Source organism: Bubalus bubalis, chromosome 21 (assembly GCF_019923935.1).
Source record: "Bubalus bubalis isolate 160015118507 breed Murrah chromosome 21, NDDB_SH_1, whole genome shotgun sequence".
Taxonomy (NCBI): domain Eukaryota; kingdom Metazoa; phylum Chordata; class Mammalia; order Artiodactyla; family Bovidae; genus Bubalus; species Bubalus bubalis.
Window position 1 is genome coordinate 57,218,579 of NC_059177.1, and position 14,769 is coordinate 57,233,347.

Below are 14,769 nucleotides of genomic sequence, written 5' to 3' on the forward strand. Positions count from 1 at the left end.
ACGTGCCACGGAGGGGGGTCCTTTTCATTTCCTATTATACACAGCATACTAAATGACAACTTGGGAGCCCCAGGTGTGCACTTAATATGCCTTTAACATTTAAAATAATTTCTGTTCTCATTTTTTTTTTCAGTAAAATTGTTTCCTCAAGAAAACAACTTCTTGATCTTGGGTCTGCCTGTCAGAACTGCCTGCTCTCTGTAACTCCTCTAGTCATGGCAGTCCATTCTCCTGGTAACTGCTAATATGCTGTGAAAGACTGAAAATCTGAATAGGTATATGATGCAAAATTGTGAATCAGTGGGACTTAAAATTTAACAGTTTATCAACTTTTGAAGATACTGGCATTTGATATGCTCTTAATATAACTCCCAACTACATGGTTTTTCAGATGCTTGTTACACATGTTACAAATTGTGAACAAACTGAAATATTTGTGTACTAATCCTCAAAAACAACCAATAAAATTTCAATCAAGAAAGGAAAAGAAAAGAAAAAGGTTGCTATAAAAGAAAGCCAGAAAAAAAATTCTTAAAATGGAAAATAAGACAGCAAAGAAGAAAACAAAATTGTAGCAGCAATAGGAGCTGGGCACTGACCGCTGCAATGTAGTATTACTGTGTGTCATGCTCTAGACACACCAACTCTGAACGACAGCCCTCCACAGTAAGAACCATCATTAACCCCACATGACAGCTGGAGCAGCAAGGTTAACTAGTATGTTCAAGCAACTGGTGAGAGCTGAAGACAGACCTAAGTCAGGAAATCTCTCCAAAAGCAGAAGCAGTAGGAAGCTGGAAATAGGAGATAAAAGATGAGGAAACGAGAGGATTAGTTCGAGAGCTCCAGTATCTACTTAATGAGGAGTTCTGGAAAGAGACTGGAAAAGTACTGAGGAAAGAAATGATCAGAGAACTAGTGTCAAACAATTTCAACAGGGGGGTCACGAGTTTCTAGACTGAAAGGACCCTCTGAGTGCCCAGAACAATGTATGAAAAAATAACTACACTAAGAGACATCACCGTGAAATTTCAGAACAACAGGGACGAAGAAAGGATCTTAACAATGGAGGCAGGGAACAGAAAAGGCAAGAAAGAAAGAGGGAGAGAGACTCACACAAAGATCGAGAACGTAAATGGCTTCCCAAAGCTGGAAGACAATAAAATGATGTTGCGAAATTCTGAAGTAAAATATTTTCAACTTAGATTTCTATCTCCATCAAACTATTACTCAAGCATGTGGATGTAAATAAAAGACATATCTAGATATTTAAGATCTAAAAACAATTCAGTTCTGATGCACTGTTTCTTAGGAAGTTATTTGAGCATGTTATTTTATTTTTTTAAAAAGGAAAAAGACATGAACTCAAGGAAAGAATCCCAAACAAGAGAGAAATGAAGGATGACAGCTGTGTGGCTGCTTAAAAAGCCATCAGTAAGCGCTGGAGCAGGAGGCCAGAGGACTTGAGGAGGAATGTTTTCACAGGAAAATAAAGGAAACTGAAAACTCCTCTCATGTATTTGTATGAAAAATAGTATTCAGAGAGTTCTACAACTCTATTGGAGATACTAGGAAGTATCTGTGATAATGTCATAATCCCTAGAATCTCCAATATGGTAGAGAAGTTGTTAAAAACTTATTACTGATTTTGCAGAAATAAAGAGGATTATAAGCAAGTACTGTACACAACTGTATACCAACACACTGGATAACCTAGATGAAATGGACAAATCCCTAGAAACATGTAACATGCCAAGACTGAATCATGAAGAAACAGAAAATCTGAGTAGACCTATAACTAGTAAGATTGAATCAGTAACCAAGCCTCCTCACTCCTCAAAAAACCCTGGCCCTGTCCTACTGAATTCTACTGAACATCTGAAGAAGAATTAACACCGTTCCTCTCAAACTCTTATAAAAAACTGAAGAGGAGGGAACACTCCCAAACTCATTCTATGAAGCCAACACTGCCCTGATACCAGTTAGGCAAAGACTGAGGAAAAGAATACTAGAGATCAATATCCCTTATGAATACCACTGTAAAATGCCTCAACAAAATTCCAGCAAAGTGCTAACAGCAGCATGTTAAAACGATTACCCACCATGACTGACTGCGGTTTGTGTGCTCTGCCATGTCCAGCTCTTTGCAGCCCCATGGACTGTAGCTGCCAGGCTGCACTGCCTATGGAATTTTCCAGGCAAGAATACTGGAGTCGGGTGCAATTTCTTCCTCCAGGGGATCTTCCCAACCCCAGCATTGAACCCTCCCCTCCCATGCGTCTCCTGCATTTGCAGGCAGATTCTTTACCACTAGCACCATCTAGGAAGCCCAAGGGGGTTCATTCCTGACAAAACTCAACACCTGTTTATAACAACAACATCCAACAAACCACTAATAGCAGGAAACTATCTCAACATAATAAATGTCATGTAACAGCTAACATCACATTTTGTGATGAAAAACTGAAAAATCTTTCTCTGAGGCCAGAAAGCCAAGGACAACTGCTTTCACCTCTTTCAGTCCACATGCTGAAGTTCCAGCCGGAATGATTAGGCAAGAAACATAAACACAAGCCATCCAGATGGAAAAGGAGAAGTAAAACTTTCTTTATTCACAGATGACACGGGGCTTCCCTGGTAGCTCAGCTGGTAAAGAATCTGCCTGCAATGCAGGAGACTTGGGTCGGGAGGATCCCCTGGAGGAGGGCATGGCAACCCACTCCAGTATTCTTGCCTGGAGAATCCCCATGGACAGGGGAGCCTCGCAGGCAATGCTCCATGAGGTCGCAAAGAGTTGGACATGACTGAGGGAGTAAGCACACAGATGACATGATCTTCCACACAGAGAAACCTCAATCTCTCTCTCGCATTCACACACATCTGGTAAAATAAACAAATTCAGCTAAGTTGTGGGATATAGAATCAACACAAAACATCAGCTGCACTTCTACACAATTAACAATGATGCTCAAAAAAAACTAAGTATATAATTCCATTTACAACAGCATCAAAAAGAATAAAATACTTCCAGGGTAGAGGCGAGGAGACAATAGTTATTAAGTGTTTAAAGGATATAGAGTTTTAAAAAGGGTGGGGGAGTGGAGAGTTTCAGTTTGGAGAGATGACAAGTTCTGATGATAGGCAGTGGTAATGGTTATACAATAATGTAGTCAATGTCACAGAACGGTACCCTTAAAATGGTTCTAATTTTAAATTTTATATTTTACCACAATTAAAAAAAAAAAATCCTCTCTCCCAAAAAAGGGCAATGTCTAACACTGATTAAAAAATTAAAAAAAAAAAAAAAGGCAAGGTAAAGATACTTTTAGAATAAGGAGTTAAATACCAGAAGAAATCAAATTTAGAGAGGAGGTTAAGGAAAGGGTGGGGGTGGTTCAGAAGCTTCCTGTTCTGTCTCAAGCCAAACATAATATTGCCCAACATTTAAATCAATGTCTTCTTATTACAAGAAAATGGATGTATACATACTACAAGAAAATGAAAACTTAAATGCCAGTTTGTAAGAGGGCAGGATAATAAAATGTAACGAGTTGTGTCTTTTCAGGACACTGAAAACCTGAAACTGGAGCAATGAGTTTGCTTTCTTCCACTACAGGATGTAGTCTTGCCAATAATGAGTTTTTTCCAAGTATAGGGAGTGCCCTAGGTTTTTAAACATTCCCTTAGAAGTGTGACGTTTTCTGTAACAGTGATGCAAGTCCTGATGATAAATGAATAGGGTCATAAGAAATGGGGTATTTTCTCAGTGGTGACAGGGTCTTCCATTTCAAAGATCATTTCAAAGGTATGACAAGTAAAACTAATGCTACTGTTACATATGATTCAGCCTTCCACTGTTTCAGCTACAAACTCTCAACTACCAACTAGCCCCTTTAAAAAAAATTAACTCATTTTCTTTATCAAATGTCACAGTCAATTCTATAGCACACACATTTAGTAGAAGCCTGGATCTAGCCATGCCTCGGACACTCTGTGACCACAAAAGAATAGTTTTAATTTCTTTAAGTAAGAGTTACTGACTTTACAAAATGTTACAATTAAAATTTGGAAAATGAACGTATAAAGAAAATTGCCCAAATTCAAGAAAACTAAAAACATTTTTAGCATTTAGGGTATTTAAAAAAAAGAAGCCACTGTGGGGGTCATTTGCAATGTGTAATTGAATCATGATGTTGTGCACGAGGAACATGGTGTTGTGGGTCATCTATACCTCAAAACACACATACACACAGAGTTCAAATCTGTGGTTATCAGAGGTGGAGGAGAGGGAACTGGAGGAAGGCGGTCACAAGGTACAAACTTCCGGTTATAAGATAAATGCATGCTAGGAATGTCACTCAGAACACGATTAACATAATGAACACTGCTTAATGTTACATATGACAGTTGTGAACAAGGCTAAATAAAACCTAAGAGTTCCCATCATGGGGAAAAATATTTTCTTTTTCTTTTAGTTTGTATCTATATAAGATGATGGATGATCACTAAACTCACTGTGCTAATCATTTCATGATATGTATGTGTCAAATCATTGTGCTGCACACCTTACAGCTTCAGGTCACGTTAGTCGCTCAGTCGTGTCCAACTCTCTATGACCCCACGGACTGCAGCACACCAGGCCTCCCTGTCCATCACCAACTCCTGTAGCTTGTTCAAACTCATGTCCATTCAGTCAGTGATGCCATCCAACCATCTCATCCTCTGTCGTCCCCTTCTGCCGCCTTCAATCTTCCCCAGCATCAGGGTCTGCTCTAGTGAGTCAGTTCTTTGCATCAGGTGGCCAAAGTACTGGAGTTTCAGCTTCAGCCTCAGTCCTTCCAGTGAATATTCAGGACTGATCTCCTTTAAGATCTTCTGGTTGGATCTCCTTGCAGTCCAAGGGACTCTCAAGAGTCTTCTCCAACACCACAGTTCAAAAGCATCAATTCTTCGGCACTCAGCTTTCTTTATAGTTCAGCTCTCCCATCCATGTATGACGACTGGAAATACCATAGCTTTGACTAGATGGACCTTTGTTGACAAAGTAATGTTTCTGCTTTTAAATATACAGCTTATATAGTACTATATGTAAATTGTATCTCAATAAAACTGAGAAAAAGATGTTTTTCACAGAATAAAATATGAACCTACTGTGCCATATAAAAGTCTGGGCTCTGAAGTTACTCAGATACAGCAAAGCGATCTCCCACCTCTTAGTTTCCTCTTATTTAAAGTGGGGAAAGTAATGTTTCCCTTTAGCATTAACCGAAGTATTAAATGAGGTGATGAGCTAAAGCATAATACCAGGCACACTATATTATATAGACAGGTACATGTTAACTACAAATACCTTAAAAAACTGGAATCAAAGTGTATACACTATTGTTTTCAATGCTTATGTCATAAAGTTTTACTGTTTTGGAAAGTATATAATTCTAATTAAAAAGCAGAAGTCACAAATCCTTTTAGTTTTTAGGTTTTTTTCTTTTTCTTTTTTTTATTTTGGAAAATACCCCCTGATCTTGGTAGTGGCATCTAGTTGCTTTTATGGGTTATTTTTTAAAAAGTTTTTATTGAGATATAATTCACCTACCATACACTCTATTTTAAGAGTACAAGTCAAAGGTTTTTAGTATATACACAGATATGTGCAACCTTTTACCACAGTAAATTTCAGAAAAATCTCAACACCTCAAAAAGGTATCAGTTCCACTATCCAGACCGAGGCAACCGCTATAATCTACTTTCTATCTCTACAGAGTTCCCTGTTCTAGACATTTAATATGAATGCTCTTTTGTGACTAGTTTCTTTCACTTAGTATAATGTTGTCAAGGTTCATCCATGCTATGGCATGTTGTCAGTAATTCATTCCTTTTTATAGTTCAGTAATGTTCTATGGTCTAGATATACCACATTTTGTTATTCATTTACCAGTTGTTGAACATGTAACTACTTCTGCCTTTTGCCTATTTTGAATACTACTGCACACACTGGTGAGCCAGTTTTTGCTCCCTCTCTTTTGGGTGTGCAGCTTGGAGCGGAGCTGCTGGCCCTATGGTAACGTCATGCTCACCTTCTGAAGGGCTGCCAAGCTGTTTTCCAAAGTGGCTGCACTATTTGATATTATGACCAACAACACAGGTTTCCAACCTCTCCACGCCCTCTCCAATACCTATTAACCAACCTTTTTTTCCTCAGAAAAGACACAAACTCCTGAAACTGACTCAAGAAAAAAAGACAATACGAATAGAACTACAACTAGTGACGAGACTAAATGAGGAACTAAAAAAACTACCCGTAAAAAAAAAACCCCAAGCCCACATGGCTTTAATACCGAATTCTACCAGACATTTCAAGAATTAGCAAATCTTTATAAACAATTCCAAAAAAATAGGTCACACGGTTTGTAAGCAGCAGGGCCAGGATTTTAACCAGGCAATTTTTCCAGAGTCTATACTCCTGACCACTGTATTAAACTCTCTGAATAACTGAAAAAATCTGAATACATTATACTACACCAAGTTGTTATTTTGTATGATCCATCTTTCCCAGTTTATTTTGGTAATGTGATTTCTCTGGTCTATAGCAAAAAAAAGATTGTTCTGAGTACTTGGGAAAAAAATCATTTACACAAGTGACGATGTTGCTATATCTCATTCTTATGGCAAAAGCAAGAAAAGAAAGAAGAAATTGTTAGTTGCTCAGTTGTGTCCAATTCTTCGCAATTCCACAGACCATAGCCCACCAGGTTCTTCTGTCCATGAAACTGAAATTCTCCAGGCAACAATACTAGAGTGGGTTGCCATTCCCTTCTCCAGAGGATCTTCTCAACAAAGGGATGGAACCCAGGTCTCCCACATTTTAGGCTGCTTCTTTACCATCTGAGCCACTAGGGAGAGACCTGTTAAAGTTTCCTTCATGTTTTTATTTCAATGACCTCTCACAACAAGCCCACAAGATGACAGGCACTGCTCCTCCTCCAGTTTTCTAGATAAGGAACCGAGGCACACGTAGCCACAGACGGCAAGGGGCAGGGCCTGGGTTTGAACCCGCATCTTTCTGATCCCGGGAGAGCCCACCCTCCAGGGCAGCCTGTCTGATGCTGCATCCCTACAATAGAGCTCTGGGGAGCAGATCCCCAGGCCTGTTACTCACCGGCGTGGGCTTCTGGCAAACAGGCAGGGAAGGGGTCCTTCATCGTCTGCTGAATGAATGAACAACTATCCCAAGCTGACTGCTATTAACCCCGAACTAAAAAAATTTATTCCCACTCAATTACTGTTTAGCAACAAAATGATGACCTGCAGCTTCTCTTACATTTGGCTGACCTAATGTTATACAGTTACTGTATGTTAATAGTTTAAGTCATTAAGCTTAAAATTTCAAAATAATCATGGAAATATAGGGAATAGTTTAAATAGGAAGATTGCTTTTGTTCTTCAAATTAACAATGCCTATTGCTGTGGAAGTCTCCACAGAATGTACTTTTTGCCATGGGAATCAATAGTTGCACTATTAGACATGAAATTCCATTTCCTCATGGAAATAAGGCATCTGACAGAAAATTTCAGCTAGTAAATTTTCTGAATACATACACAAAGCTTATATTATCCTTTAAGTTACTATAGGGCAGTACTATATGTAACTAAATAAACCCAAAAGACATAATGATGACTTCTTAAGGCAGTGATCCATATACTAGTCTCCAAGTCTGTGTCAGCTGGAAACTGTATTAAATGCAAAATAACCCTAAATATTTGAAAAGCCAACAATGATTTTCAAGATAACTGTTCCTATCACAAACTAATGCAACAAATAAACACAAGCATTTTAACCCTGATGTTTTCACAGCTCTGTAGCTCTTTAAAAAATGTAATATTGAAAAATCTATGAACTCTGCTTTCATCTTCAGGTAACACTAACCATGATTTGTTGATGGTTAAAGACATGACTTAATCATGATTTGCTGAAGCTCCAATACTTTGGCCACCTGATGTAAAAGCCACCTCATTAGAAAAGAACCTGATGCTGGGAAAGGTTGAAGGCAGGAGGAGAAGGGGGCAACAGAGGATGAGATGGTTGGATGGCATCACGGACTTGATGGACATGAGTATGAGCAAGCTCTGAGAGTGGGTGATGGGCAGGGAAGCCTGGTGTGCTGCAGTCCATGGGGTCACCAAGAGTCGGACACGACTGAGCGACTGCACTGAACTGATGATTTGCTGGGTGAGAGGGATGATTATACTGTCGCCTTAAAAAATTAATGGTTTATCAAAAATCTGAAAAATCTGCTCACCATTTTTACTGATTTAAGCTGGCATGTGTGTACTTATTTTTTATTTTAAAAAATCCTTCCTTTAAATGTCCATTCTTCGGTAAGCCTGCTTCTTCACTATAGGAATATGATTAGTGGCTCAAAACACAACTGTGAATCCTTCTAATGGCTCCTCTTTGCAGCACGAAGCACGGTTTAGCCGAGGAGCTTTGGAAGAAGTGAAACACCACAGGGCCAGAGTGCCCTTGGCCGATCGCTTCTTTGAGCCTTGGTTTCCTCACCTTCACGTTCAGCGATCATATCAACTCAGAAGGTTGCTGAGGACTGAAGCCCTTGTGGAGGGCTGGCACAGAGGGAGATGATCTGGCCCTACTTCCCTCCTGGACACCTCGGGCTGCCTGCCTAGACCGAGGGACTTCATGTCTCCGCCCTGTCTTTGCACAGGTTTCTGACTTAAGAAGCCCCGTCAGCACCTGCTAGGTTCCAACCCTGCCTCCTGGGGCCTAACAAACGATGACTCGCAGTGCAAGACAGCCTCCAGGACTATCCTCCATGCATGGAGTTCTACGTCTCACCACTTTATAATTACTCCTTAACCAGACCCCAAGAACACTAAAGGTACGATTAATGGCTTATTCACCTCCATATTTCTTGTTGTTTAGTTGCTAAGTCATGTCCAACTCTTTGCAACCCCATGGCCTATACCTCACCAGGCTCCTCTGTCCATGGCATTTCCCAGGCAAGAATACTGGAGTGGGTTGTCATCCCCAGGGATCTTCCCGACCCAGGAGTCTCCTGCACTGGCAGGCGGATTCATTACCACTGAGCAATTTAGCAAAACTCCCAGGACAGGGAAGAAGGTCAACAATGAGTGTGGACTGCACAGAATCCACTCCCCACCACACACGGTATTAAGAGTATTAAATGTGCAAGAAACTAAGAGCCTGGGACTTGAAATTATACTTTCACAAGCCTGACAAGCATCAAACTCTTTGAGCTTTTGTTCAAGGTAAAATCTTTAAAGTCACTGTATTGTATGCAGCTAGGCCACCCTATTCATGCAAAGGAACTTGAAGAGTCCACGTTTTTGTGGTTTTAACTCGTCTTCAAAGGCAGCACCCTGCTCTGGATTTGGGCCGCACGCTGACTTCATCAGGACCGTTTTAAAGGGCGGCGCACACTGATGTACTTTTGCTGTAAGAGCAAAAGTGCCAACTGGCGAACCAGCCGCCGTCACTCACCTCAGCCACCTGCCGGGTCCCCACTCTGTGCTGCACCAGCCCCTCCGCATTTGTAGCCATGGTGAAGCAAGACCATTAGAGAACCTGTTTGGAAAGATGCAGCGACTTCCATCAGGTGGGCAGAAACCAGCCTCCTTGAAAAACATCAGTAAAAAAATTCTCCTTTGGTACTGTCTGGCACAGATTTTGTCCTCAGACCACAAGCTAACCAGCTTCTTCAATCAGAGGTACCAATACTGATTAGTAGAAACACTTCAGTTTGGGGACAAGACTTCCCCCTGGTAAACACAAAAATCAATTTGGAACTTTACCAAGTCTCTTGGGTTGTAACAGCCTGGTTCACCTCTCAGGCAGGGGGGAAGCACCACCATCTACGTGGACGGCCCTGTGTCAAGCGTGCTGAATGGGAAGGTGGCTCTCTGAGAAAGCAGTTAAGGTCGACTTCCAGACAGAGCACTAGACTGCTGTCGGCAACTACGCTTCCGTTACTAGTGACCAAGCAAGGAGCAAAGGCCTGCCGGGTGCTAACACACCTCACTCAGGAGTTAAAAAGCAAACAGTAACAAAAGCAGTAAGGAGACGACATTACTGAAGGGGGCTAAGAACATGGTACCCATTAATTTATCAATTTATACTTTTAAGTCCTCATTAAATTAGAAACACAAATAATTCAGCTTTATGTTAGTAGAAAAATTATGCCATCATTTGCCTCAAAATTGAGGAAGATCGTCTAAAGAGCCAACACGGTGCTGGTCTCTTGGGTCAGGAGCACTGGAGTGCAGGCACCTTGATGACACTTGACCCCTGGTCTCTTCCGGTCATGCAGCAACGCTCCCGAGCGGTCTCTACGTGTCGGCCGCCCAGTCGTGTCCGACTCTTTGCGACCCCATGGACTGTAGCCCGCCAGGCTCCTCTATCCATGGGATTCTCCAGGCCAGAATACTGGAGTAAGTAGCCATTCCCTTCTCCAGGGGACCTCCTGCCCTGCGGGTGGATTCTTTACCCTCTGGGCCATCAAGGAAACCCTGAGTAGTCCCTAAACCCTTTCCAATAACTCTGCCACAGTGAACCTAGGATAAAGGGACTCCACTTTGGACCAACTTTCTGGACAAGGCAGACTTCATTACTGACTGCACAGATCCATGGTTAACAGGAATTTAAAGCTCCTGTGTGACTTACTCTCAGCATTCACACATAAAATCTATACAGTCCCATCGAGTGTGTAGTACACAAAATGCACATACAGTCCGTGTGCCTGGCCACTCCTCAGGCACTGAATATTCTGCAATGCAACTTTACAGAGCACTTTCCATAGTTCTCACCTGAAGTGTTGCTTTAAGCACTGACGTCTATAGAACTTTTTCACTCTGGTAACCTTCTATATTATTCTATCCACTATTAGACAGCCACCATTTCTATTATCACTAATTCCCCTTCAGATTATTTTCTTACCAAAATGAGAGAAATGGAGAATGAAACCATGACAGACAAAGAGAAGAATGGCCCCTGACTTCAAGGATCACTGTCCTCTAAGAGCAGGTATTACACCGACCTTGACAATGACCCCAGGTCACCCGTCTCAGTGGATCGTCTTCATAGAACAAGATCAGGTCCAAGATGAGGGAGGAAGTGTTTCCGGTTGTTTATTCTTTTAATAACTAGCCAAGGATTTTAACATTTGTTTACTCCTCTTTGTTTCTACAAGAAAAAGCTTTGAGAAACACTCTTGTCTCTTTCCCTATTACAGTCTGGTTCAAACTAATAAGAGACAGAGGAAAAAAGAATGACTTCACATGTACCAGAAATCAACTTGATAAGAACCCCACTGCTGTATGTGGAAAGTCTAGAGCTCTAATCTTTTTTCCTCAAAATCATAAATAAGAGCTCTCTAAGGAATCAGATGGATAAAGATAGCAAACAGATACCCTACATTAAGAAATAAAATCTGAATAGATACCCCACATTAAGAAATCAAGCCCAAGCGTGCAGCTGTGACGGTAGCGCTGAGGCGTTACTGGCGCTCGTGTTGCTGTCAAATGCATTTTGATGCAAGAAGTCCGTGAACTTGAGTATTAAAAAACAGTGTTAGGGAAATACCATTGAGTATTAGAGTAGAGAAATAATAAAGTATTAGAAAGGCATACCTTTCTACCAGGTGTCCCTAAAAGAGGTGCTTGACCCTCCAAGATATGAAGTGAAAAGGATTTTACAGGTGACTGTCTGATAGTAACTCAGAAACCTTTCTGCAGTGGCTCACTTTAACACTCAATGTGCAGGACTCACCAACCTCAGATTAGGCTCAGGGGGTCCCAAGATACTGCTAATGACTGGTGATTACAGATATTAGGTCTCAGAAGTGGCAGTTAGCTGTTAAGTTCAGAAAAGCCAATCATTCTGCATATTAATCCTCTGTTGATTATATAAATGATAAATATCTTCTCTTCAGCTCATCTGCTTGCTTTCTTCATGGTGTCTTTCGACGAATTGAAGTTAAGTTTCGTAAGGCTGAATTTTGTTTTTCTTTACAGTTTGTACCTTTATTTATGAAAATTCTGTCCTACCCCAAAATCAAAAATCTACTTTTAATATGTTTACGACTCTCACATTTAAGTTCTCAATCCATCTGCAAATTAACTCATGAGTCAGAGGTAGACAAAGGGCCCAATGAATTTTCTTCAAATACAGATAATCAATTTTCAACCCCATTCATGGAACAATCTAAGCTTTCCTCACTTGTCTGCAATGACACCTCGAGCTTCCCTGAGGATGTGATTCGCGGTTCTCTGCTCTACCGCACACCTGTCCTGCCTTCCTCTGTCTACTCATCATCTGACACTACCCTTTGCAGCTCAGGCTTGCTCTCTGTTGGGGCAGGCGCCCCTCCCCCTAGCTCTCCCTTTCATGCCAACCTCTTGGTCAAAAGCAAACACTCAATACCCAGAGCAACAACCTTCCTTTATATATTGGATTGCCCAAAAAGTTCATTTGAGTTTTTCCCATAAGGTGCTGTGGAAAAACCGGAATAAACTTTCTGGCCACCCCAATACTCTATGTCTTTTAATTCTTGATCTGTTAGTTTTCTGCCACCAAAGAAGCTACAGGCATCACCAACAGTATTTAGGAAGTGCTTACAAATGAACAAGGACAAATGTGCACCTCTGGAAAAGCAAGCAGAGACTAACAGAATATGAGAGAGACTAAAACTATGAAAAGTGCTTCCAACACTGATTTAAATCCAGTGAGACCAGGTAGGAGAGAGAGAAATTTTTAAAAACATATTCCATTTCATCATATTTGAAAACAACATGTTAAGCTGCAAACCGCATCTTATCCTCAGGTATAAACCAAAGAAGACAGAAGCTGCTTCCTGCAGGCATCACAGTGTAGTGAGAAATAAGTAAAGCAGCATCCTCTAGTGACATCAGGAAGTGAGGGGGAACCTTTAACTTAAATGCCCTAGAAAAAAACGACAGTGTCAGGGGGTCAGGCTCCCCTCAGGGCTTGTTTTCCTGGCTACCCCAGCCACAGGTGGCCCCTGGGACACAGGGAAGGGCAAAGCCTTGCAAAGGGTATTGGGAGATGGTTATCAATTAGGGGTGTCTTTCAAGGAACAGCGGCTCTGGGGAACCGTGGGTTATGTCCACATGTAGTTTGAAAAGCCATATTCACTAGTACAACTTAATTCTGCATTTGAAATCTGAAAAACAAAACAGAAAACCCTACTGTTTAGATACTACAAACTAGACAAAGCCCTTGACAACAGCCTTGCTGGCAGAGCGAAGCAGCGCCATGCTGAAGTAACTGACACTCGCTGAGTGGTCGCTGCAGCCCGGGCCCTGCACTCACCAGCACGTGGGCAGGACACCAACACAGCTCTCGGTTCAGAAGCACAGGGCTTCCAAGGCTGGCGCTCACCCACTCGGCTTCTAACCCTGGAGCACTGCACCCCCCCCCTTTCCTAATTAACCAAAGAGCAGAAAACCACGTACCCTAAGTTAAACAACAATAAAACCTACCTACTATGGAATACTTTCCTATGGTGGTTTTAAATTAACCAACTTCAACTACCACCCATCCTTTTAAAATAACTAGGCAACAAGTTGACTGCTGAGCATGAGTAACAAGAAAAAATAAAGGAAAAAGTCCTTGTCCTTGAAGAACTTATGAAGGAAACCAGTAAGAGCTGAGCAAGGTAAATGCTACAGTTCAAAGGAAGAAGCGATGACAGTTTCGCAGGAGAGAAGCCAAGAGGACTGGTCTTGAAGGGAAGTGGAATGGAGCAAACCAACAGAGGGCGGGTGGGAGAGAGTTCTAAGCAGAGCTCAGACAGACCGGCAGACCAGAGGAGGACAGCAGGGGGGAGACGGCTGGAGCCGCCAAAGAGAGGGGCGGACACTGAAGACAACGAGAGCTGCCAGCGGTGTGGCAGAGAAACAAAGTGGTCATATCTGGCTCTTCCAAAAAAAAAAAATCCTTCGGGGGACAGTGAGGAGGTGACAGAAAACGGTCTACAGAAGGCCAGTTAGAAAGTGGTGGCAACAAAGACTAGGGATACAGTCTTAACCTGAACTAGCGTGTCTTTCCAGCACACAAATGGCAACAGGGCGCAGCACATCAAACTATCATAGAGACCACAGAAGGGCAGAAGTAAAACTACCATTGCTTGGCCTTCTGTGGGAGGAGGTTTTAGAACACAAATTCCTTCAAATACAAGTAGATCAGTATCACTCTTAACAACAACAAAGAGGACACAGCGGTGACTTTAACCAACTCTTCCAGATTTACAGAAAGCATCCAGCTGACCAAACTTTGCAACCAGGGTGTCTTTGCTTTCAGCAGGGGGCTGCAGACCCCACTGCAGTGAGAGCGGGGCTCAGCCTGGGAACACCCGAATCCCAGGGAGCTGGAGAACAGCCCGGCCGTGCTCTCCCCAGGAGCAGGCTGAGAGGCCGATGTCTCAAATGACAATAAACACGTCGTGGGACAAGGAAACTCTGTCTTCACTGACAGGAATGGGTGAGCCTGCTTTCCCCTTCACAAAGAACTGATTCACATCATCCTTATTTATACAGCATGTGGCCCCAAATTACATAACATTAAAGATATACTGCCTTGATATTTCCTCATCTAAACAAATATACTGGGTTCAGAGGCCCTGGCAGGCTTCTAAGCTGGTCTCTCTGATACTGGACCACATGAGATTATCATGAAGAAGAGGTCTTAACACATATACAAAGGGCCTGGCAGTGTGC

The 14,769-nt window shown here is 41.9% G+C and overlaps 1 protein-coding gene across 5 annotated transcripts in view; it reads right to left on the bottom strand.

Moving 5' to 3' along the window:
• The window catches only part of NR2C2 (nuclear receptor subfamily 2 group C member 2), a 110,675-nt gene that overhangs the window by 84,653 nt on the left and 11,253 nt on the right, over window positions 1-14,769 (bottom strand). For 3 of the 5 annotated variants that reach the window (XM_025272145.3, XM_025272147.3, XR_006640452.1), the window contains exon 2: window positions 9,518-9,601. The exons of the other annotated variants lie outside the window; for them this stretch is intronic. In XM_025272145.3, coding sequence (XP_025127930.1) covers window positions 9,518-9,577 — 60 coding nt within the window. In that variant the 5' untranslated portion in view covers window positions 9,578-9,601. The remainder of the gene's footprint in view (window positions 1-9,517; window positions 9,602-14,769) is intronic. 5 annotated transcript variants of the gene reach the window in all.